The sequence below is a fragment of the Pelophylax lessonae genome (genome assembly GCF_965119305.1).
Source record: "Pelophylax lessonae genome assembly, chromosome: 9".
NCBI lineage: Eukaryota > Metazoa > Chordata > Amphibia > Anura > Ranidae > Pelophylax > Pelophylax lessonae.
The window spans coordinates 257,965,491-257,991,679 of NC_138776.1; the positions used below are offsets into that span (position 1 = coordinate 257,965,491).

Consider the following 26,189-nt stretch of genomic DNA (forward strand, 5'->3'; position numbering starts at 1 on the left):
GGATATAAATAGGAAGTTTGCAGACAGAGGTGAGTCGGGATGAAGTAAAGAGGAGACTACAAACAACAATAGAGGAGGTAATAAGATATTATTTTCTATTTACACCCAGTAATCCCCCCCGTCATGTCCGTCCTCGTAAAATGATGGACACCATGTCTTTTCTGGATGGGAAGAAGACTGAACTTCAGTAGAAGTTCTAATCAAGGCAGCTGAAGGAGTGAACATCCCGGCAGTACATAGAGGGATAAAGTTTGAGATTTTCATTATTTCATGGAAGCGACTCCATCTGTAGCCTCAAAGAATATTATGGGAGCACTGGGCAAAGAACTTTTAGTACCCTTTTATTGCCGTGGATGTAAGACTTTGTTAGGAACAGAACTGCTTCCAGCTTGCTGGGTCTTTAGCTCTTACGTCCTTGACCGTTTATGGTCTGCAAATGTATGGTGTCTTCAGCTATTAGACCCATGTTGTCTCATTAAAGAGGACCAGTCACCAGAGATTTGTCACCTAGTGACAGTACTTAAACGTGAGTTTCCACCGCCATTTTAAATCACAGAATTTACTGGCAGTTGGCAACCCTGTTAGTAGCTATTTGGCCCAGTGCCGTTTTAAAGCAACGTTGGGAATTGGTGGCTCACAGCATGGTTTAACAATGGACCTGCTGACTAGGTCAAGGAGCTGAGACAATCAGTTTCTTGGCAATTTAAACTTTAAATAAAAGGTTTTGGTTAGAGTTGAACACTAAAGGGATCTCTGGTTTACAATAAGTGAAATTAAGTGTTCTTTAATATCGCAAAGGAACCAGTTTGAGGTTTCAGAATTATGGAGGAACTTTGTGCAGACATTATTCATCCGTCTACAGAGAGGAGACTCCTGTATAGATGAGATGACCACATCAATAAGGATGAACAAAGACCAAACTCGTGTACCTGAGAGGATACTAAATCTCACCCTGGAGATCATCTACCTGCTGACCGGAGAGGTGAGCAGGTAGGTCACATGACATCACACTTATCTCTATTATTAAAACACAAACCTGGTCAAAAAGGCGAGGAGGATTCTGGGAGGTCATATGACATCACTCTTATCGCTATTAGTAAAACACAGGCCTGACCTGAGAGGTGAGGAGGATTCTGGGAAATTTTTAATGACAATTGTTACATTCTCTCTTTACACAGGATTATAAAGTAGTGAAAAAAACATCTAGTGATCCATTATCATCCAGCAGCCGTCTTCACAGGACATCATCCATCACAGTGCCTCCACCTCACTGCCTGACAATAGAGGTAACCAGTGCCAAGAAGGTTCTAGAAGTCACCAACAAGATCATTGATCTGCTGACAGGAGAGGTGAGCGGTGCCGGGAATTCTGGGACATTATCCAGTAACAGACAAGGGATGTGTCTGGATGGTGACTGTATCATTGTGTGTGTCAGGTTCCTATAAGGTGTCAGGATGTCACTGTCTATTTCTCCATGGAGGAGTGGGAGTATTTAGAAGGACACAAGGATCTCTACAAGGACGTCATGATGGAGGATCAGCCGCTGCTCACATCACCGGGTAAGAGGAGACTTTATTGTAAAGGAGAGAGCAGTAAGGAGGATCCACCTAGATCCCGCATCATCTGATAAACACAAAGAAACAATGTATTCAGTCAGTGTGTGTGTTTCCTACAGATGAATCCAGTAATGGGAACCCACCAGAGAGATGTCCCCGTCCTCTGTATTCCTGGGATTCCACACAGGAAGATCACACCATCCCTCACCATCATCAGGTAGCAGAGCAGAACACAAATGGACTTTAGACTGTATAAGAATATACTCTCTTAGCCTATTGGTCTGCACATTTTTTTCTATTTTTATTTTCTTTGTTTAGCATTATGAACAGATGTATGTGAAAGTTGAGGTTAAAGAGGAAGAAGAGGACACGGGTTCTAAGGAGTCTACGGAGGAAGCTTGGATGTTGGTGACAACTAAACAGGAAGAACCTTCTCTGGATATCAGCACAGGTGAGTAATGAACACTAAATGCAGAAACTGTTCAAGTATATAGATTAATGACTGAAGATATGTACTGTAGATCTTGACATTGGGTAATATGACACCTAAAGGGTGTCATGATGGAGAATCAGCCGCCCCTCACATTACCGCGTAAGAGGAGACTTTATTGAAAAGGAGAGAGCAGTACGGAGGATCCACCTAGATCCCCCATCATCTGATAAACACATAGAAACAATGTATTCAGTCAGTGTGTGTGTTTCCTACAGATGGATCCAGTAATGGGAACCCACCAGAGAGATGTCCCTGTCCTCTGTATTCCCGGGATTCCACACAGGAAGATCACACCATCCCTCACCATCATCAGGTAGATTGGACTGAGCATGAAGACCTAAAAATGTATTCTAAGCTGCAGATGATATTCTTATATATTTTCTTTTTCCTTCTTGTAAATATATTGTATTATCTTTGGGCTTTAGGATGAAGAACTGATAGACATCAAAGCTGAGGTTAAAGAGGAAGAAGAAGAAACGTTGGTGAGTGGAGATCAGCAGTCTATGGAGGAGGGGGAGATGATTATGAAAAGTAAAGAAGAGGAATCTTCTCTACATATGGACACAAGTAAGTAATAAACTTTAAAGCTATGAAGAGTACACTGGCTAAGGAGAGGCTGCTCACCCAATAATTCTAAACAAGAAGGAATGCCGAAGCATTGACCCCCAACGGGTTTTTAGGCAGCATGGATATTGGAATTAGAGAGACAAAGAAATTGTCAAAAAGTAGTCAAAAATAGTAAAAAATCATCTTTAATGAACAAAACTTAAAAAAGTGACACGTGATGTAACATAAATGTAACAAAAAAATAATTGACAAGTTAAAAACCAACCCCTATATGGGGAGTATTTTATGAGCTCCTGGTATTGGTACATAGACATGATGTGCTAAATGCAAAAAGATTCACAAAGATACAAGGTCAAATGCAAAATTGTTACACATGACATTAGAAATACCCCAAACCCTGATGAGAGGGGGTTTAGGGGCAAGCAGACCCCAACGCGTTTCGACCTACAAGTGGTCTTCTTCAGGGGGTTGGTAGAATCTAGAGAAAGCATATCAACATTAGCATAATACTGGTATCAAACAGAAAATATGTCTGTTAAAGCACCTTGATGTATAGCTTTACCATTTAATGCAATAAGCGGCTGAGAGCCAGGGAGCTGATTGAAGGATAATGGATCCACAGACTTAATGGCATAGTCTCCTGCTCCATGCGGGGTGGAGTGGGCAAACAGGCCTACAAGGACTCACCAAAAAATGAGCACCACAGAGGACAAAGGCACCTGGAGAATATATGATTGATCATATTGATAACGGGTTTAAATTGCAGAGGTTGAAAGAAACTCTATTGTGGCAAAGTCCCTGCTGTAGGCTGGGACTTATCCACCTGCAAGGGCGGTGACAAGCAGTGAACTGGATATGGAGGAACCGGGAAAAGGTGTGCAGACAGGGGACCAGGGAGAAAAAAAAAAGGAACTCACAAAGCCTAAGCCAAATGGACTCGAAGAAAAGACTAGAGGTGATGGGGGAGGGCTGGAATGGAGTGACCTAGAGTGAAGACCATCTATGGGGAAAAGACTGAAAAATAGAAGGACTCACCAGTGCCAGAACCACATAGAAACGCATACCAAAATAGAAAAAAAAGGGGAGAGAACAATGGACACGTGGATGAATAGTGTAGTGATGAAGGAAAGCGGACACCGACTATCCAGTGAAGCTCCGAGCAACCTAACTTACCCTATGTTAGCCGCAGATAGCGTTCCGCCGCCATGTAAGGACGTGGAGAGGAAGAATCCTAGTGCCTATGGAAGCCCGAATGGCTTAAGTACCTGTGGCATGCAGCGTCACAGGTGCCCTCGATCAGTGAGCCAGCATGGTCCGCAATGGCGAACCGAGTGAGTCCCTCGGCGTTCCGGAAGGGGAGGTGCTAGCCTCCCGCCGGCGTCCGCCATCACCACGGAAACCCGCCCGTCCAATGCGCACGAGCGGGATGGAGACCCGCGCATGCGCATCGGAGAAGGAGGGGCGGCTGTGATCCGGAACGGCGCCAGCATGGGGATGCTCCCTCTGGTGGCCAAAGCCTGCCAGAACAGGAGACAGAGAGACGATCATAGAGACCGAATCTCTCCCCATGCTGGGAGGCATGCAGAAGCCCAGAACAGCCACGCTGGGCAGCGTGAGGAGACCCAGGGGAGAGAAAAAACCTCTACCTTACCAGAAAGTCTGAGTGTTGAATCCATACCTTCAATTCATAGTCATTGAACATCATAGATGTTTGAGAGGATTTTTTCGGTATCCCAGTAAACTTAAAATAAGAAAACAAATACAAAACATCAGCATAGATACATAAAAATGTATGCATATAATAGTGACATATATACAGAGCCATGGATGACAATGTCATAGACGAGGACACCACATACAATATAAAGTATTGCTAGTTAATATAAATAAAGGCACACAACCTTTACAATAGAGCCCTAAAGAAATGGAGCCCTGTGCAATAGGAGGAATACAGGGAAAAGAACAAGAAAAATTTCTTTGAAAAATCATTAGCTAGATAGAAAGACCCAGTGTAATTTTGAACACATATACGAAGACTATTGGACATCGGCATAAAGCATTACAGGATAGCCAAAGAATAGAGGACACTGAGGATGGTAATATGTGGAATATGAGGAAGGAGGGCATTAGCAGGGTCTGGGGTAGCAGACATTATGGAAGCTATATTATTTATTGTGTCTTACCAGAAGTGAAGCCCTTGAGAAATGGAACAAATGAAATGGATTCATTCAGGCCCGGGGCCACAGTCGCCCTTAGTCTGTAGATCCATTTCTGTTCAAGTTGTAATAAAAGTCTATTCCAGTCACCTCCACGGTCAGTAACATGAACTCGTTCCAAGGCAGCGAAGGTGACTTTGGGCATTATTCTATTGTGTACTTCTACCACAACTCTACCACATGTCTGCCCAAAGGTAGATACATATTCCCAATCTCCATACTATACACATGTTTAGAAAATCTTCTCCAAAACTCTTGCCTAGTCTTACCAATGTAGAATGCGTTGCACTCACATTGGAAAATATAGACAACCCCCTTTGTCTGACAGTTTGTGAAATGTTTAGGTACAAACATTTCGCCATTGGGAAGTTTGAAGGTTTTGAATTTTTTGATGTAAGGACAGTGGGAACAGTGTCCACATGGGAAAGTGCCTATTGTGGGGCAATGTTTTTTTCAGGTGTCCCGGTATTCACTGCATGTGAGCTTGTCTTTTAATGAGTTGGCACGCTTAAAAGTAATAGCAGGCGCGGGGGGAATAAACCTTTGAATTTTTGGGTCATCGGTTAGGATGGACCAATGTTGGTTTATGATGTTACGGATGGTGGAGTGGTGGTGGTACAGAGGAAGCTTGGATGTTGGTGACAACTAAACAGGAAGAACCTTCTCTGGATATCAGCACAGGTGAGTAATGAACACTAAATGCAGAAACTGTTCAAGTATATAGATTAATGACTGAAGATATGTACTGTAGATCTTGACATTGGGTAATATGACACCTAAAGGGTGTCATGATGGAGAATCAGCCGCCCCTCACATTACCGGGTAGACTTTATTGTAAAGGAGAGAGCAGTACGGAGGATCCACCTAGATCCCCCATCATCTGATAAACACATAGAAACAATGTATTCAGTCAGTGTGTGTGTTTCCTACAGATGGATCCAGTAATGGGAACCCACCAGAGAGATGTCCCCGTCCTCTGTATTCCCGGGATTCTACACAGGAAGATCACACCATCCCTCACCATCATCAGGTAGATTGGACTGAGCATGAAGACCTAAAAATGTATTCTAAGCTGCAGATGATATTCTTCTATATTCTCTTTTTCCTTCTTGTAAATATATTGTATTATCTTTGGGCTTTAGGATGAAGAACTGATAGACATCAAAGCTGAGGTTAAAGAGGAAGAAGAAGAAACGTTGGTGAGTGGAGATCGGCAGTCTATGGAGGAGGGGGAGATGATTATGAAAAGTAAAGAAGAGGAATCTTCTCTACATATGGACACAAGTAAGTAATAAACTTTAAATGCAGAAACAGTTGATTTCAAAACTTTAAGTATATAGTATGCTTATTCAATTATTATTATGGATTACCAAAAGATAAATGTCTATCAAGTAAACCCCACTAAAATAACCAGAGATCCAGATGAAGAAAGAAAACAAATTCCTTCCTACTTCCAGAGGAAAATCAGTTGAGACTGTCTGTCTGTCTCCATTCCTTAATATAACGTCATGTTCCCAACAAATGAGGAGGAGATACTGTACACCATATGAAAGGTCCACCTCCATTCCTCAATATAACGTCATGTTCCCAACAAATGAGGAGGAGATACTGTACACCATATGAAAGGTTCATCTCCATTCCTCAATATAACGTCATGTTCCCAACAAATGAGGAGGAGATACTGTACACCATATGAAAGGTCCATCTTCATTCCTCTATATAAGGTCATGTTGCGAACAAATGAGGAGGAGATACTGTACACCATATGGAAGGTCATCTCCATTTCTTAATATAACGTCATGTTCCCAACCAATGAGGAGGAGATACTGTAAACCATATGAAAGGTCCATCTCCATTCCTCAATATCATTTTTTCCAAGAAATGAAGTAGAAGAAGGTTCATCTCTCATTTTCAGTGTTACATTGTAATTAATATAAAATACTGTTACCCTGTGCAATTTCAATAAATTGTATTCTGGAATTTTTATTTTCTCTTACGTCCTCCGACAGTCGCTGCCTCTTCATATTCGTCACAATGGGGTATTAGACTTTGCTCCGAAGGAGTAGCTAGGCAACAGAATATGTTAACATTAAAGCTTTTAACATATCCCACCCTCAAGGGGTGGTCCCCTCAGTCAATACCCTCCTACTTCCTGCAACCATATCTCAGTTTCAATGTCTAGCTTGTCAGGAGTAGCTGGTTCTCTCTGTGCTGGGGCTTTGTGCCCCAGCCTCTTTCTTCTTTTTTGATTTTTGTTTGAGTTTTTTCTCTATCTTTACCTAGCTGTTCTTTTTGTCAGCATTAGTTAGTTCTTCTGACGAAGAGGATTATGCGGGCTGGGTCTCGGGCTGATCCCCCTGGTCGTAGGTCGTGGGTCAGTGGCTTCCCAGCCTGCCATCGAGCGTTCAGCCAGGTAACGCTCCTGGCAAAGTGAACGACCCATCCCTGTTCGGTGCAGGGATGATTGGTGAGGTGGCTACCTCACTGGACGCTGTGCGGTTTCTTAACCCCCATTTTGTGCGTCTTGTATGCGACTCTCCCTGCCTCATGTGCAGTGGCTTATTCGCCTGTGCGGGTCCCCCACGCCATTGTGAGGTAAGTGTATCTATGTGGGGACCTGTCTGTCTGGGGGATGTCAGTCTGGGACTGTGTAACCTGCCTTAGTTCTCACTGTTTGTCTCCCTATCATTCTGCTGCATGCTGCGGGCTGCAAGGGGGGGGAGAGCTGTGTGACACTGTCTGTGTCAGCCTTGTCAGTGTGAGAAGCTGTGAGCTGTGGGGCATATTTTGTGGCATGTTTGGGTACTATACAGCGATCGCTGCGGCGATCTGCCATGCTTTTTATGTGGATGGTGTTATGTGCATTACTGTACTGAGGAGCGGCGGTTTCGGCGCCAAACGGCGCCATTTTGCCTACACTCGCTCCGGCCGCATGTTCTACATGCATGGCGGCCATTTTCTTGTAGCCTCCCATAGGCTTTAATAGAGCGCCCTGGTCTCATCACTTCCTCTTCTCCTGGGTACACCGATCGAGGCAGCAGCAGCGGCGAGGTTCTCCTCAGGTTCTATCCTTCTGTTCTTGCTATATCCATTGCCTGTGTCAGTTTATTGTCCCTGTGGGGGTCTCATTGTGCTTGTGTGTGGTGCGGTGGGCTGCGCTCGCCGCGCTTGTTAAAGGGGCAGTTAACCCTTTATTCTCCGGCATATCATATTGGGGCAATGGATTCTCAGGAGGGCAAATTTCCTGCCACCTTGGTGGAAAGCCAGGGGACCGCTGCTTCCCCCCCCAGGGGGGGATTTGACCACTATTGTGGCTGGCCTTGCTGCTCAGGTGCAGATGCTGGTGGCTGCTCAATCTACTAAAAGACCCAGAGTTTCTATTTCCTCTGATTCTGAGGGTGAAGGTGATGGGGCTGTTATGGCGGGGGTCTCCTTATCGGGGTCCCGCTCCTCCCTGGATCTAGTGGGGTCCGAGGTGGAGGCTGAAGTTGAAGGGGTGGATAATTCTCCCCCTGGCTCGCCTGAAGAGCTTGCAATCATGGATGAGTTGATTGCTTCCATAAAACAAGAAGTGTGTCCCCCCGCTGCCTTGGCGGCTTATGGGACGCAGAGAAAACGCAGGACGCCGCAGGTTTTTCCCTGCAATGATGATTTTCAGCGCGCTGTTAAGGAACAATGGCGCAATTTGCGCAAACCTTTTGCTGTGCCAAGTAGGTTCAAGCTGCGTTATCCTTTCTCGCCTTACACTGATGAACGGTGGTGTGTACCGCCCCCGGTGGATCACGCAATTGCGGTTTTGAACAAATCCACTGCGATTCCTGCAGAGGATTCCCCGGTGTTCCGTGATGCCACGGATAGAAGATTGGAGTCTCTTGCCCGTCATACTTATTCTGTTACGGGTTCTCTGCTTAAGGCTCTGTTTGCCTCTCTCATGGCGGCCCAGGCTGTCGCAAGTTGGACGCAGATGCTTAGGCGCGTCCTAGTGGCCGATTCGGCCTCGCCGGCGACCCTGGATATGGTGGATCAGATCCACCAGGGTGTCATGTATCTGTGTGATGCAGACTTGGACTTGGTTCCGTTGGCTGCACGTGTGCACAGCGTGGCGGTGTTGTCTCGCCGCCTGGTTTGGTTGAAGTGTTGGTCGGTGGACCAATCTTCACGTAAGACCTTGGCCAATCTGCCTTATGATGGGTCTCGCCTTTTTGGGGAGTCCTTGGATGTGTTGATTAAGGGGATCACCGGAGGTAAGAGCACTCTCTTGCCCCATTTCCCCAAGGCTAAGGGGGCTTCTGGGAAGAAGCATGCTAATTTTCGGCCCCCTCAGGGGTCCTTTCGTGCCTTTCGGTCGCACTACAAGGGCAAGCCGTTCAAAGGACAAGGCTCTCAAAAGAAGCCCTGGTCTGGTAAACAGAAGACCGGTCAGTCCGGACCCGCTGCCCATAACAGTGCGGCCTGAAGGGGCGCCCTCACCCAGTTTTGGGGTGGGGGGACGCTTGCTCGGTTTTCTTCAACCCTGGTTGGCCCGCGTGCGGGTCAGGTGGGTTCAGGAGATCGTTCGATCTGGTTACAAGATCGAGTTTCTCTCTCGGCCGGAGAGCAGATTTTTTCCCTCAAATCTTCAACTGTCTCCAGAGCGTTTACGGGACCTGCACCTGGCGGTGCGAGACCTGAGGGCTCAGGGAGTGGTGGTTCCGGTGCCTCATTGGGACAGATTTCGGGGGTTTTATTCCAATCTGTTCACCGTGCCCAGGAAGGAGGGCAAGGTTCGTCCAATTCTTGAAGGCTCTAAACCGCTCTGTGCGGGTTCGCAAGTTCCGCATGGAATCCCTGCGGTCGGTGGTGGCTGCCCTGGTTCCAGGGGAATTCATGACCTCCATCGATTTGAAGGATGCGTATCTTCACATCCCCATTTTCGAGGGTCACCAGAGGTACCTTCGATTCGCCATTGCGGAGGATCACTACCAGTTCGTGGCGTTACCTTTTGGTCTCACCTCGGCTCCGCGGGTTTTCACCAAGGTGCTTGCACCGGTTCTGGCATTATTGAGAGCCCAGGGCATCTCTGTCCTGGGGTATCTGGACGACATTCTGGTTCGGTCTGCGACCAGCCAGGGTCTGGAGAAGGACCTGTCTGTCACGATGCAAACTCTGCAGGAGTTTGGTTGGACGATAAATTTTCCAAAGTCGACACTGAGTCCGTCGGTTCGTCTTCCCTACCTGGGAATGATCCTGGACTCGGTTCAGGCGAAGGTCTTCCTGCCGGGAGACAAACTCAGCACTCTTCAGGAGGAAGTCAGGTCCCTCAGGGACGTTCCGCACTCGTCTCTGCGGACGTGCATGAGATGTCTGGGATTGATGGTCTCGGCCTTCGAGGCGATTCCCTTCGCCCAGTTTCACACGCGGGGTCTCCAAGCGGAGATCCTGTCCAGGTGGGACGGGCGACCTCAATCTCTGGATCTTCGAATCTCGTTGGGCCATCGCACCAGAAGAGACCTTCTGTGGTGGCTCCAGTCCCCGATGGTGTCGGGGGGCAAGTCTTTTCGTCCTGTCTCATGGACGGTAATCACCACGGATGCCAGCCTGTCGGGCTGGGGTGGTGTTCTGGGCGTTCTGTCCGCCCAGGGAACTTGGTCGGAGGAGGAGTCCTCCCTTCCGATCAACATTCTGGAATTGCGTGCGATAAATCTCTGTCTTCATCGTTGGACGGACCGGCTGCGGGGCTGCCCGGTTCGGGTGCAGACGGACAATGCCACGGCGGTGGCCTACATCAACCACCAAGGGGGGCACCAGGAGTGCCCGAGCGGCTCGGGAAGTGGCCGACATTCTGTCCTGGGCCGAGACTCATGTCCCGGCGATAACGGCGGTTCACATTCCGGGGGTGGAGAACTGGCAGGCGGACTATCTGAGTCGCCAGACCCTAGATCAGGGGGAATGGTCTCTCCACCCGGCTGTATTCCAGATGTTGTGCGCGAAGTGGGGTCTTCCAGATGTGGACCTGTTCGCGTCTCGTCTCAACAACAAGGTGAGAAGGTTCGTGGCAAGGGCGCGCGACCCTCGGGCAGACTCGTCGGACGCGTTAGTGGCCCCGTGGCATCAGTACAAGCTGATGTACGCGTTTCCACCGATTCAGTTGCTGTCCAGGTTCCTTCGCAGGTTACACTCGGAACGCAGCACGGTGATTCTTGTGGCGCCGGATTGGTCACGCCGGTCCTGGTACGCAGACCTCGTGAATCTGGCGGTCGACGCCCCGTGGCGTCTGCCTCTTCGAGACAATCTCCTGTCTCAAGGGCCGATATACCATCCTGCTTTACAGTCGCTGGCTTTGACGGCCTGGCTGTTGAGACCGAGGTCCTGAAGGAGAGGAGTCTCTCCCCTGAGGTCGTTCATACCTTGATCAACACGAGGAAGTCTTCCTCGGGGAAGGTTTACTACCGTACTTGGAAGGCCTATTTTGCCTGGTGTGAGTCCAAGGGGTTTTCACCCCGCACGTACTCGGTTTCCCGAGTGTTGTCCTTCCTTCAAACAGGTGTCGATCAGCGTTTGGCGCTGGCTACGATAAAGGGTCAGGTGTCTGCGCTGGCCGTTCTTTTTCAACGTCCCGTGGCTTCCAACTCCTTGGTTGGCACTTTTGTTCAGGGTGTGCGGCATCTGGTTCCTCCAAGGAGGGATCCTCTGCCCCCTTGGGACTTGAATCTCGTTCTATCTGTGTTACAACGTGCTCCTTTTGAACAGATCAGGGAGATCTCGTTGTCTATGTTGTCCAAGAAGGTCGCCTTTTTGGTTGCGATCGCTTCGGCTCGCAGAGTGTTGGAGCTGGCGGCTTTGTCCTGCAAGTCTCCGTATCTGGTTATTCACTTGGATAAGGTGGTCTTGCGACCTAATCCTTCTTTTCTTCCGAAGCGAGTTTCGGAATTCCATCTCAATGAGGATATTGTCTTGCCTTCGCTGTGCGCGAAGCCTAAACACCCGAAAGAGGTGAGACTACATTCTTTGGATGTTGTTCGGGCGATAAGGGTTTACCTTAAATTGACTGAGTCTTTTCGAAAGACGGATTCCTTGTTTGTTCTTCCTGAGGGTCCTCGGAAGGGCATGGCGGCGTCGGCCTCTACCATCGCCAAATGGATCAGGCAGACCATTGAACAGGCATATGCTTTGCAGGGGAAGGTTCCCCCTGTGCCTGTGAAGGCGCACTCTACTAGATCTCTGAGTACGTCTTGGGCCTGTCGTCATGGGGCTTCTGTAGCCCAGGTGTGTAAGGCGGCGACCTGGTCGACCGTGCACACTTTCACAAAATTCTACAAGGTAGATGTTCAGGCATCGGCGGATGCTTCCTTTGGCCGCAAGGTTCTTAGTGCGGCAGTTCCCTAGGGTCCCTTGTTGGGACCTCTGGCTGTTGGGATAGGTTTTTTATCCCCTGGTTCTTTGTTTTTTCCTGGGTTGTTGCTCCTGTTGGGCAATTTTTTTCCTGTTGCCCAGCTGGTTTCCTTCCTTTGGTAAGGTTCCTTTCTTTGATGCGGAGACTGCGTTGCCTTACGGCGCGGATGCGTTTCCCACCCCTCATGTTTGCACTGCTTTGGGACGTCCCCATTGTGACGAATATGAAGAGGCGGCGACTGTCGGAGGACGTAAGAGAAAACTGAATTTTTGTAAAATCTTACCTGTAAAATTCCTTTCTCTGAGTCCTCCGACAGTCGCCGCCCCCGCCCCTCTTTTGGGGTTTGGTTGTATACTCTACTGCTATTCCACTGAAACTGAGATTTGGTTGCAGGAAGTAGGAGGGTATTGACTGAGGGGACCACCCCTTGAGGGTGGGATATGTTAAAAGCTTTAATGTTAACATATTCTGTTGCCTAGCTACTCCTTCGGAGCAAAGTCTAATACCCCATTGTGACGAATATGAAGAGGCGGCGACTGTCGGAGGACTCAGAGAAAGGAATTTTACAGGTAAGATTTTACAAAAATTCCGTTTTTTTTTTAAAATACCCCCGGGACAGTCAGGGATAGTGCATTCCACAATGGATAGCCTCTGATCTGTCCCGGGTTGCACTTACCTTTTAGGAGAAATACTTACCTTGAAAAAGTCTTGTCCGGCGCTGCCATCTCAGGTGTGGGCAGCTTGAAGCCAGCGCGATCCTCTTCGGCGTCCTCTTCCGTCTTCTTCGGTCCCACGATGCACTGCGCCGGCCCCGCCGTCACTTCCGGTGCGCGCACGTCATCCCTCCACAGCTTCTGGGCATGCCCAGAAGCTGTTTAGAAGGGAATGACGCGCGCACCCCGGAACTGACGTCGGGGCCGGTGCAGGCGCAATGATTCCTGGGAGCGATGACGTTCAGCTCCCAGGAATCATTGCAAAGCCGGGAAGTGACGACGGGCCGCGGCCGCCGAGGGGAGGAAGAAGGAAGTAAGGTAAGTATATTTTCTTCGCTACGAGGTAAGTAAAAAAAAAAAAATGCGATTATCCATTTGTTTTTCAGGTGACCCGGAGCGAGAAGATGGAGGTAAGTATAAAATTAGGGTGGAACTCCACTTTAAACTGGTTTTTATTCATATTTTGTGGTTATAATTGAAACCACTTCCATGCCCGATCTCTGAGAAACTCATAACATTTATTTAAAAATTGCTTTCCAACAGATGGGATCTGTGTCTGGAATACCACAGAGAGACATCGTAATTTATCTACAGACGTTTATGAAGAGAATAATGACATCACACAATATTCTCCAGGAGTGAATCCCATTACTCAAAACCTAAATTCCACACCTTACCAATTGGGGAGATCAATAGATCCCTCCAATCCTGAGGAATCTTCTGACCAATCACATACTGTTACTCCAGATGTCCATCTGAGATCTCACAATGTGGAAAGAACAATGGATCCATCTAATTCCAAGGAATCTGTAAGTTACGGAGTTCAGACAGGAGAGAGTTCATCGTCAGCTTTGGTGTGTGAGGGCTCAGCACTTAGACACAAGAAAAGTAATACGGCTGAGCATCGCTTTTCATGTGCAGAGTGCGGAAAGTGTTTTAATAAGAAAGGAAAACTTATTGTACACCAGAGAAGTCACACAGGCGAGCGTCCGTTTTCCTGTTCAGAGTGCGGGAAGTGTTTCAGTAAGAAAGGAAATCTTATTGTACACCAGAGAAGTCACACGGGTGAGCATTTGTATTCCTGTTCAGTGTGTGGAAAATGTTTTCCTGAGAAAGGAAGACTTATTAGACACGAGAGAATTCACACTGGGGAACGTCCTTTTTCCTGTTCAGAGTGCGGGAAATGTTTCATAGAGAAAGCCGATCTCATTAGACACCAGAAATGCCATAGTGATGAGCGTCCCTTTACCTGTTCAGAGTGCGGGAAATGTTTTTCTTGGAAAGGAAGCCTTCAATTACACCAGAGAATTCACACCCAGGATGGCCTTATTTCATGTTTAGAGTGTGGTAAATATTTCACAAAAAAAGGAGACCTCAAAAGACACCAGAGAAGTCACACTGGCGAGCGTCCGTTTTCCTGTTTAGAGTGCGGAAAATGTTTTACTGAGAAAGGACACCTTATGAGACATCAGAGAATTCACACCGGTGAGCGTCCTTTTACCTGTTCGGAGTGCGGGAAACGTTTCACTCAGAAAGAATATCTTGTTAGACACCAGAGAAGTCACACCGGCGAGCGTCCCTTTTCCTGTTCGGTGTGTGGGAAATGTTTTCTTGAGAATAGAGGCCTTCAAGCACATGAAAAGCTTCACACGGGGGAGCGTCCTTTTCCTTGTTTAGAATGCGGTAAAAGTTTTACCCAACATAGTGTCCTTCTTAGACACCAGGGCATTCACAAGGGTGAAAATCCTTTTCCATGTTCAGAGTGCGGGAAATGTTTCTCTAGGAAAGATAGTCTGGGTGAACACCAAAAAATTCACACGCGGGATCGCCCTTTAACATGTTGAAAGTGCGGGAATGTTTTTTACACAAAAAGGAAATCGAACAAGGTAGCAATACCTAATAATAAAGGTAAAATACTTTACTTGGAATACATTACGGGACACAGAGGTCCCCGCCCCCCCTCTTGTTTGGGATGTTTATTGCTTGCTACAAAGCTGAGGTACTTCCTGTATGGGAGGGGTTATATAGATACTTCCTGTATGGGAGGGGTTATATAGATACTTCCTGTATGGGAGGGGTTATATAGAGCGGGACTTCCTGTCTTTTTGGTTTCCAGTGTCCATTCGCCTATAGGTGGTGTATAACCCAGATTGTAATTATTATGGCTGCTCTGTGTCCCGTGATGTACTCCGAGAAAAGGATTTTACAGGTAAGCTGTAGGAAAAATCCAATTTTTCTCACCCACATCGGGATGTCCTCATTTTTTTTTACATTCTCCGTGAAATGCAAAACTACCAATCAGGCAGAGGGGGAGCCCCTTATATTGGATGCATCAGGAATACATACCCAGTAACCCAATAGGTATATGTATGCCAGAGCAATTTTCTAGCTGCGCATTCCTCCGATTCTCTGGTTAGAGAGTTAAGTTGGGGGTTGTCAATAATAATTGAGATTTTAGAGACGCAGTATGGCAGGCGCAGCACTACAAAGTGCCTTATGCGCTGTGGCATTAGAAGAATTGGATCTCTCTGACTTCAGTCTAACCAGACTGTCTGTTACTCTATAAATTCCTCTAATACCGTTCTATGGAAAGCAGTAGGTTTAAAGAGCACACCAAACGCTTAAGATATCTTCTTTATTGACTTCAACTTTTCTTCATAGATAACAGTGACACTTTTGCAGCAGACAGTCCATGTACAACATGTGCAGAATACAGTATAACAAATGGTGGATATATTTATAGTTTGTTTGCTTGGGTTTGGTTTTGAGTTGTTTGGGTTTGTTTGAGTTTGATTTCGTGTTCGAGTTTGGTGGAACTACAAGTGAACACATAACTAGTTCAGTATACAGCTCTAATCACATTACTAACAATAGAAACATGTATAACTGTTAATTACCTATTTTTGGCCACTTGCTTCCATAAAACTGCTCTGTGGATCTGTGTGTCTATTCAGTTCTCTTCTGTAGTGGAAAATGAGAAGGCTGGCTGAAGCATGAGGCTTCAGAGACAAAAAATGGGTGTAAGGCTGGCTGTGATTGGCCAAGACTGTTGCTGAGTGTGAGATTGGCTGTGATTGTCCACAAACTCCTTATGGGTAATAAAGTTTTAACTCTGTGCTTTCTGGTTTCAATTCTGCTGTGTCTGAGCTTACCTTACAGGCATATAAATGAATCTTACAGGCAAATTTCCTTTTGCTTCTGTGAACACAATATATAACTGTTATGTGACATCCAAACATGAAATCACAGTAAATAACTCTGCTTTTGTCTCTCACATATAAACATATACACTGTATTGAGGTTATTAACAGGTCTAGCTGTATATGCATGTAGGTCATATTAGCAACCTAGGACAGGTTCTAGCTGGCCAGCTACACGCAGTTCTATAATTATAGACCTGTGAAGATTAAATTATAGTAATAATCCCCAGTACTTGTCCTCAAAAGAAACAGTTCTGGGCTGGTTCCACACTTGCAAAGATCGCATCATGGTACTAAACTGTGGTAATACTTTGTAAATGGGCAATACACTGATGATTGTGACAGCAGGTACGGGTAATACACTGGCTACTATAAGGGCAACAAATTGGCAATCATGATAATACATACACAACTATACCAGTATGTGGACAACTAACATGCAATTGTGGCAATAAAAGGTGATTAAAAAAATAACAACTGGAGTCTTGTCTGCTTATTGTTTTTTTTTTTTTTATGAAAATCGTATGTACAGATCAAGCCAGATCTAAAGACTTATTTCAGAATGGATCCAAGAAAGAAAAATGTAATAACCCACTGCATTCAATCGGGACTAGAACTCTTACAACACTGGTAAGTAAAGGGACCACTTGCACTGGCTATCAGTACAAATGGCTCCCTTACATTGGTGGTTAGTTTTGAGAATTGCTCTTTCATTGCAAAGGGGACTGGGGGAAAGGGGTAAAATGAGCTCTTACAACTAAAAACTTTTTTCAGTAAAGAGGACATTGGAAGGAACCTGAAAGAGGAGCTACTACAGACAGTAAATGGAGAGCTGTCGGAGAATGTAGTGTGGATGGTGGAGGAGAGCTGTCAGAGAATGTAGTGTGGATGGTGGGGGAGAGCTGTCGGAGAATGTAGTGTGGATGGTGGAGGAGAACTGTCGGAGAATGTAGTGTGGATGGTGGAGGAGAGCTGTCGGAGAATGTAGTGTGGATGGTGGAGGAGAGCTGTCGGAGAATGTAGTATGGATGATGGGAGGAGACCTGTCAGACAATGTAATGTTGATGGTGGAGGGAATCTGTTCGAGAATGTAGTGTTGATGGTGGAGGAGAACTGTCGGAGAATGAAGTGTGGATGGTGGAGGAGAGCTGTCGGAGAATGTAGTGTGGATGGTGGAGGAGAGCTGTCGGAGAATGTAGTGTGGATGGTGGAAGAGAGCTGTCGGAGAATGTAGTGTGGATGGTGGAGGAGAGCTGTCGGAGAATGTAGTGTGGATGGTAGAGGAGAGCTGTCGGAGAATGTAGTGTGGATGGTGGAGGAGAGCTGTCAGAAAATGTAGTGTGGCTGGTGGGGGGAGAGCTGTCGGAGAATGTAGTGTGGATGGTGGGGGGAGAGCTGTCAGAGAATGTAGTGTGGATGATGGAGGAGAGCTGTTGGAGAATGTAGTGTGAAATTGAATGGTGGGAGGAGAGGTTTAACCTTAAGCAGCATAGGGGGTTTTTCACTGTCAGGGTGTTAAGGATGTTGAGCTCTCTTCCACAATATGTGGTGTCAGTAGGAAGTATTGATAGTTTTAAAAGACTTTTGGACGTGCATCTTAGTGAACACAATATGCAGGGATATGGGAAATGATTATCTACACAAACACATACACATCTACGTAGGTTAAACTGGATTAACTGTTGTCTTTGATCAACCTTACCTACTATGTAACTACACTGCTGAAAACAATAAAAGGAACACTTTGAAAACAGATCAGACCCCAACGGGAAAAAATATCATGGATATCTATACTTGTTTGGACTGGGTAATGTGTTAGGCTCTATACTGGTATGGACTGGATAATGTGTTAGGAATGAAAGGATGTCACAACATTTGATGGAAATGAAAATTATCATCCTACAGAGGGCTGAATTCAAAGACACCCCGAAAATCAAAGTGAAAAAATGATGCAGCAGGCTAGTCCATTTTGCTGAAATTCCATTGGAGCAACTCAAGACGTTTGTATGGCACCAACATGCTTGTATGCATGCCTGAGAACGTCGGGCCATGCTCCTAATGAGATGATGGATGGTGTCCTGGGGTATTTCCTCCCAGATCTAGACCAGGGCATCACTGAGCTCCTGAGGTTTGGACAGTGCTTAGGGAACTATGTGTTTTCTGAGAACTTTTCTGCATTGAAGTGCTAAACTCTAGAAGAGACGGGATCTGATGAGAGCTGCATATTCCTTCCTCCAAACTCCATCATGCTGCTTTGTGATGTCCCGACCAGAAAGGTGAAAGCAAACACATTTATTGGAAGGTTTGCAACAAAGTTGGCTTTCTCTTGTGGAAATGAGTGTGTTCCGATGTTATATATACAAAAGCTGGGTTACAGTTTCATTTTCTTATACCTCCCAACTTTTGTACCTCAGAATGAGGGACACTGAAAGATAGAAGTCTTAGCAAATCTTAGCAGTGCGAGGGGCTTAATGGTGAGGGGCGCTGTGTACAAACTGCAGGGTTGAAAAAATGCGCTATGTACAGAATGCAAGGTTGAGGGGTGTGCTAGGTTCAGAGTGCAGGGTTGAGGGGTATGCTACGTAAAGAGTTGAGGGATGTGCTATGTACTGGGTTCAGGGTTGAGGGGTGTACTACATAAAGAGTGCAGGGTTGAAGAGTGCACTACGTACAGAGTGTAGCGTTGAGGGATGTGCTAGGTACAGAGTGCAGGGTTGAGGGGTATGCTGCGTACAGAGTTGAGGGGTGTGCAATGTACTGAGTGCAGGGTTGAGGGGTGTGCTACATAAAGAGTGCAAGGTTTAGGGGTGTGCTATGTACAGAGTGCAGGGTTGATGGGTGTGCTACGTACAGGGTGCATGGCTGAGGGGTGTGCTATGTACAGAGTGCAGGGTTGAAGAGTGCGCTACGTACTGAGTGCAGGGCTGAGGTATGTGTGCTACATACAAATTGTAGGGTTGAGAGGTGCGCTATGTACTGAATGCAGGTTTGAGGGGTGCGCTACGTACTGAGTGCAGGGTTGAAGAGTGTGCTACGTACAGATTGTAGGGTTAAGAGGTAAGCTATGTACTGAATGCAGGGTTGAGGGGTGTGCTATGTACTGAGTGCAGGGCTGAGGGATGTGCTGTGTACAGAGTGCAGGGTTGAAGAGTGTGCGACGTACTGAGTGCAAGGCTGGGAGATGTGCGCTACATACAAATTGTAGGGTTGAGAGGTGTGCTACGTACTGAGTGCAGGGCTGAGGGATGTGCTATGTACAGAGTGCAGAGCTGAAGAGTGTGCTATGTAGAGATTGTAGGGTTGAGGGGTATGCTGCGTACAGAGTTGAAGGGTGTGCAATGTACTGAGTGCAGGGTTGAGGGGTGTGCTACATAAAGAGTGCAAGGTTTAGGGGTGTGCTATGTACAGAGTGCAGGGTTGAGGGGTGTGCTACGTACAGGGTGCATGGCTGAGGGTGTGCTATGTACAGAGTGCAGGGTTGAAGAGTGCGCTACGTACTGAGTGCAGGGCTGAGGTATGTGCGCTACATACAAATTGTAGGGTTGAGAGGTGCGTTACGTACTGACTGCAGGGTTGAGGGGTGCGCTACGTACTGAATGCAGGTTTGAGGGGTGCGCTACGTACAGGGTGCAGGGTTGAAGGGTGTGCTGTGTACTCCCAAGTTCTCCCCCAGTACAGAACTCCACCCCCTTCCCTCATTCCAGTACAGAGCTCCCCACAAATCCTCTCTCAATAATGCATGAAAGAGTGGGTCTGCTGCAAAAGAGCAGCTACAACTTACCTGCCCCCTCCCTCCTCTGCTCTCCTAGAGAAAGGTGCAGGTGAGGAAGAGGAAGGGGTTCTGTGCGGCCAGGAGAGTAGCACTGTCACTTGTAAATACGGAAGCAGACAGTAATAAGCAAGGAGAAAGGTGAGCAGTGCCAGAGGAAGCACAACTTTTCGGTGAAAAAAACTCTGCCGGTGCCCGTGCTAGAACGCTCCTGCAGTGCAAGTCACACTTTTTTGTGCACGCTATGATTGCTTATAACTGTGAATTTTACAGTTATAAGCAACCATTTTTTCTGAATGAAAACTACTCATTTAGTGTTTTACTATTGTGAAGAGCTGTGATTGGCCCTGTCTGTACCATGTGATGATTGTGACCAATTACAGAGCTCATCACAATAGTACACAATGAAAGGCATGTAACCAAGCCTTTCATTTTGACAACCATCATGTGATCTGCTGTGGTTGGCCACAGCGATCACACGGTATAGGCAGCGGGCCGGTACAGTGATCTGTCGTTGGCCGTGTGGAGACAGCCGGTGATGAGGTGCGGCCAGATTCTAGGAGGCTTCCATATGACCTCCTCCCGAAACAACAGTGCTTTCGCCTGGCAGTCATTGTGCAATAGGCTGGGCGGGTAGGGTTTATACTCGTTTTCATTAAGTATATGCAAATAAATGTATATTAACATAGGAATATTCGGAATACAGCAGTACACATCTGAAATGTCACATCGGCAAATAACAGGAATATAAGAAAGTACACTGAACACATGCATCTACAGGGAATACATTCAGAAATTTGGCAAGGAACAGATAGCGTAATGCCGGTTAACACATAGCCGAACTGTAAATTATAGAGTAGCTCGACTTCTGGAGAAAAAGGGTCTCGTTGTGCTCTTCCATGTTCTTAAACATAATAAACTGGAGGGCCTGTGCCTGAAAAAACCCGTCAAACAGGTCCCGTCTGCGCTTCTTAACCACTTCCCACCAGGAGGACTTCCATGGACATCCTTGGGTTTCAGTGGTTATACCGGAATGATGCCTGCAGCTGTACCACATTGGCTCTAAGCCTGAGAATTGAGCGATCACATGACCTCTGATCACTCAGTTCTCTCTCAGCTCAGGGCAGACTGCCCCTCCGGATTTAACGGAGATGAGAGCCGGAGCCAGCCGTCAATCAGGCAGCTGGGTTGATCCCAACAAATTTGTTCAGGATCTTTCCAGAGCCTATGGTTCCTATATAGTGCAGCTCTCTGATGTCAGCTGATACGGGCAAAAGCAGGTGCGCTCCCGTGACCCGCAAGAGAAATATGGAAAAAAGCTTCGGCCATACTTCTATTTTCAAATATATCCTAGGTTGCAGTTTTTATACTCTACACAAGGTGGGGATTTCACTGGCAATACATGGAAAGCAAAGACAGGAAGTGATGTCAGAGGCAAACAGGAAGTGATGTCAGGTAAAAACAAGAAGTTCTGGGTGAAAGGTCAGCTGGCAAGAGGCTGAGATGAGACATTGCTAGAACTGGCAGCAGAGGAGGTAATAAGATGTAATTTTATATTTACACCCAGTAATCCCCCCGTCATGTCCGTAATCTTTCTTCATAGTCACTGTGATGTCTGCTATGGTTTATAGAGAAGATACATCCTAAATATAGAACCATTTATCCAACTGTCCATCCAGAGCCTCTGGTTTATAGACCAGATACATCCTAAATATAGAACCATTTATCCAACTGTCCATCCAGAGCCTCTGGTTTATAGACCGGATACATCCTAAATATAGAACCATTTATCCAACTGTCCATCCAGAGCTTCTGGTTTATAGACCAGATACATCGTAAATATAGAACCATTTATCCAACTGTCCATCCAGAGCCTCTGGTTTATAGACCGGATACATCCTAAATATAGAACCATTTATCCAACTGTCCATCCAGAGCCTCTGGTTTATAGACCAGATACATCCTAAATATAGAACCATTTATCCAACTGTCCATCCAGAGCCTCTGGTTTATAGACCGGATACATCCTAAATATAGAACCATTTATCCAACTGTCCATCCAGAGCCTCTGGTTTATAGACCGGATACATCCTAAATATAGAACCATTTATCCAACTGTCCATCCAGAGCCTCTGGTTTATAGACCGGATACATCCTAAATATAGAACCATTTATCCAACTGTCCATCCAGAGCTTCTGGTTTATAGACCAGATACATCGTAAATATAGAACCATTTATCCAACTGTCCATCCAGAGCCTCTGGTTTATAGACCAGATGCATCCTAAATATAGAACTATTTATCCAACTGCCCATCCAAAAACTCTGGTTTAGAGACCAGATACATCCTAAATATAGAACCATTTATCCAACTGTCCTTCCAGAGCCTCTGGTTTATAGACCAGATACATCCTAAATATAGAGCCATTGATCACATTGTAGGAATGATAGTGTGGTGTCTTGGCAATAAATTAAACAATGCCGTCTAGAATATTTAGTCAGCTGCATAGGCACATATGAGAATACATATGAAATTGAGTGTGGTAATTATTCCAGTTGCTGCAGGCCAAGGACAATTTTAGGCTGATTGGGGACAATGGTGCCAGTGGTCTTGGTGTAGAGATCCAAGATTGTATTCCAGAATTCCTAATAGCTGCACAGGACCACCATAAATGAGACATACTATCGGGGAGACTGTGGTATCTTCAACAAAGGTCATGGACCGAGGTGTAGCTGGTGGGTTATGCTGGGGCTTCTGTACCATCTTGTAAAGATCCTGAGATTAGTTTCATGGGCCTTACTTGCTAAAGAGAGTTTGAGAGTTAGCATAAAAGTTTTGTCCCGCTACTCTGTGAAGAATACGGTGCCACCAAGTTTGCTTGGCTATTGGTCTATATGTTTAGGGAGAGAGGGATGAGTGCATTAGAGGAAGGAAAGCGTAGATTAGTGAAATGCTTTGACTCAGCTGGGAGTCTTGAAGAAGGTTTTCATATTAGGTTGGTGGTGAAGAAGGGAGTACAAAAAAAGTTAAGCTGCTGACATACCAACTATTGCTTTGTTAACAGGGTAGTGCATTGTAGAAGTTCATGAGGAGGTTAGAGATTGCACTCTGGTGTGATCTCAAAGAGGCGACAATGTTTTTTTTCATCCCAGACTAATGCCTCGTACACACGCGTCGATAGTTGGCCGTGAATTTTTCGGCCAACGTCCGATCGGCCGATTTTCGGCTTGTAAGTATGATGCTTCCGACAACCGACACCGACTTTTCGGCCGAACAAAATCTGGTGTGCATGCTATAAAATTTCTGTTGGCCGTCAACAGAACGGCCGATTGTTCGTCAGTCAGTACAGATTTCGGCAAACAAAAATCTGATGAGCAAGACTGGGCATGCTCAGAGAAGAAAAAACACACGGAAAGTAAACCATCACATGACATCACTTCTAAAGTTGGTTTTTGTTGGCCGAGAAAATTTGTGTGCAGTCTAGGCACATTCCAACCAACACAACAACACTGGACAAAAGATGGCCGATCGGTCGGCCAACTATCGATGCGCAGAGTTGTATAAGGTACTCAAAACCCATACTTGAGTAAAAGTACAAGTGCTTGATCAAAAAGTGACTTGAGTAGAAGTGGAAGTGCTCGATCAAAAAGTGACTTGAGTAAAAGTACAAGTGCTTGATCAAAAAGTGACTTGAGTAGAAGTGGAAGTGCTCGATCAAAAAGTGACTTGAGTAGAAGTACTAAAGTATTCAACATTTTTTGTACTTAAGTATTGCAAGTAGTTGTTTTAAAAATTTTGCTACTCAAGTACTGAAAGTAAAAGTACAAGTACTGTGTTATGTAGTTATTAAAGAAAGAAGTCAAAAGTTTGAACATCATATTGTTTTTTCATTATTTCAAATGCAGCTTTTATGTATACATACGGTAGCATTTATTTTCGTATGCGCTGATAATACACATGTTTTGAGCTTCGTGAAACCTGCCATCTACTGTTCTGGCAGTGGTCATTTTTATAATTGTAACGAGTAACTATGCAGCACAAAAAAAAAAAAAATATCAGAGTAGAAGTATTGAAATCATCGAAAAAATGTAGTGAAGTAAAAGTGGAAGTAGGAGAAAACAATTCTACTCTAGGAAAGAACAGATACCGCCTTTCCGTACTTAAGTACAGTAGTGAAGTAGTTCTACTTAGTTACTATACATCACTGTCAATGCGTGTGCACGAGGCAAAAGAAGTGAGTTAAGGCCATGGAGAACGCTGGGCTCCCAACTTAAGGGGTCATAGGCCCGTGCCTGTTTAAGAGCTACAGCTGAGAGGGAAGTTTGTTCCAAAGCTTAAGAAGATGGTGGGTGTATCGTTGTCTGTGGCCCTAGATGTGGTGGAAACTTTTGGACAGTTCTCGGGGGTTTAAAGTCAATTGGTCTTCCCCTTTGACCCGACCGCAGTCCCGAATATGGTAATCCCCAGCATACTTCAGGTTGTGCCCAAATTTAAATATATGGGGGTGGTCGTTCAACAACCCATACAGACTTAAGCTGAAAATAATATCTCCCCACTGGTTCAGCGACTTAAGCAGACTCTGTCTACTTGGATCAAATTAACCCTTAGACTCCATTCACACTATGTCGGATCCGACTTCGGGCGACCTGTGAAGTCGCGTGCAGCGCGACTTCGGCACGACTTGCACGGACTTCATAAAATGAATGTCTATGCAAGTCGCTCCAGGTCGCCCGAAGTAGTACAGGACCCTTTTTCTAAGTCGGAGCGACTTGTGTCGCTCCTATTAGAATGGCTCCTGTAGCAGTCAATGGACCGCGACGGTGCGCGACTTGTCAGGCTGACCAAGTCGCCTGAAAAGTCGTGCTAGTGTGAATGGAGACTTTACCTGATGGGTAGAATTAACATTTTTAAAATGGTGTATTTGCCTTGCTTCCTTTATTTATTCTGGGAAGCCCCGGTGTATCTCCCGAAAAAACGTTTTACTAGTATTAAAACCCTGCTCACGTCATTCATATAGGGGCGAAGCCAGCTAGGATTTCCTTGAATTCCCTGAAACTACCTGCTCAAGCGGGAGGCCTGGCGGTCCCCGACCTCCAGACCTATTATCTGGCCGCGCAGCTGACTCGTGTACATGCGTGGTTCTTTTCTGATCTACCAAATGCCTATAAGGTTCTCTATATGTGATATTGCACTGCCAAATTGTTACTGATTATTTTTTCTGCATTTGTTTTTTTAGCCCTGATGAAGGGGGAGTCTGTTTGGCCTCCAAAACGTGTTGGTTTTTCTGCTTTGACCCAGTTCATCGGTAAAAAGTTGGTTATTTGGTTGTTGCTCTTTTTGGACTGTATTTGAATTCTCAACTCTTGGTTTTCCCCCAGTTTTAAAGGGGTTTCCTCATTTGTGGAGTGCTGCCAAACCGCAGTTAGTCCATTATTTGATCATTAGATTTACCCATTGAAAATCCGTATCCAGGGCCTCTTTTTTGTGTGTGTTTGGACTGTATAAATGACATGAATCCATCAATGAACATGGAGAAAGACCAAAGCCATGTGAGAGAGAGAATATTAGACCTCACCCTGGAGATCATCTATCTGCTGATTGGAGAGGTGAGGAGGATTCTGGGAGGTCACATGACATCACTCTTATCTCTATTAATAAAACACAGACCTGACTGGAGCGGTGAGGAGGATTCTGGGAGGTCACATAACATCACTCTTATCTCTATTAATAAAACACACAGACCTGACCGGAGAGGTGAGGAGGATTCTGGGAGGTCACATGACATCACTCTTATCTCTAGTAATAAAACACAGATCTGACCGGAGAGGTGAGGAGGATTCTGGGAGGTCACATGACATCACTCTTATCTCTAATAATAAAACACAGACCTGACCAGAGAGGTGAAGAGGATTCTGGGAAGTCTGTAGTGATTTTTGTTACTTTCTCTCTATACTCAGGATTATAAAGTAGTGAAGAAAATATCTGGTGATCCATTAACACCCAGCGGCTGTCTTCACAGAACATCACCCATCACTGTGCCTCCACCTCACTGCCTGACAACAGAGGTAACCAGTACCAAGAAGATTCTAGAAGTCACCAACAAGATCATTGATCTGCTGACAGGAGAGGTGAGCGGTGCTGGGAATTCTGGGACATTATCCAGTAACAGACAAGGGATGTGTCTGGATGGTGACTGTATCATTGTGTGTGTCAGGTTCCTATAAGGTTTCAAAAACCTTTATGGATATATTCTATAATCTTTTGGGGTTTAGGGTGAAGAACTGAAAGACCTCAAAATTGAGA

At 45.9% G+C, this 26,189-nt stretch overlaps 1 protein-coding gene and 1 long non-coding RNA gene across 2 annotated transcripts; both read left to right on the plus strand.

The window, feature by feature from the left end:
• Nucleotides 1-866: 866 nt before the first annotated feature.
• Nucleotides 867-14,761, plus strand: LOC309564403 (uncharacterized protein; the record flags this gene model as incomplete). The annotated part of the gene is made up of 6 exons (XM_082269031.1): nucleotides 867-982; nucleotides 1,179-1,349; nucleotides 1,436-1,559; nucleotides 2,265-2,362; nucleotides 2,475-2,616; nucleotides 13,461-14,761. Exons 1-6 carry the CDS (start codon nucleotides 887-889, stop codon nucleotides 14,759-14,761), a joined length of 1,932 nt encoding a protein of 643 aa, XP_082125157.1. The 5' UTR covers nucleotides 867-886.
• A 6,600-nt stretch (nucleotides 14,762-21,361) lies between these two features.
• On the plus strand, nucleotides 21,362-26,010 carry LOC309563039. Its single transcript, XR_014225701.1, has 3 exons — nucleotides 21,362-21,421; nucleotides 25,265-25,492; nucleotides 25,844-26,010. It is a non-coding gene; the product is annotated as an uncharacterized lncRNA (long non-coding RNA).
• Nucleotides 26,011-26,189: the final 179 nt, after the last annotated feature.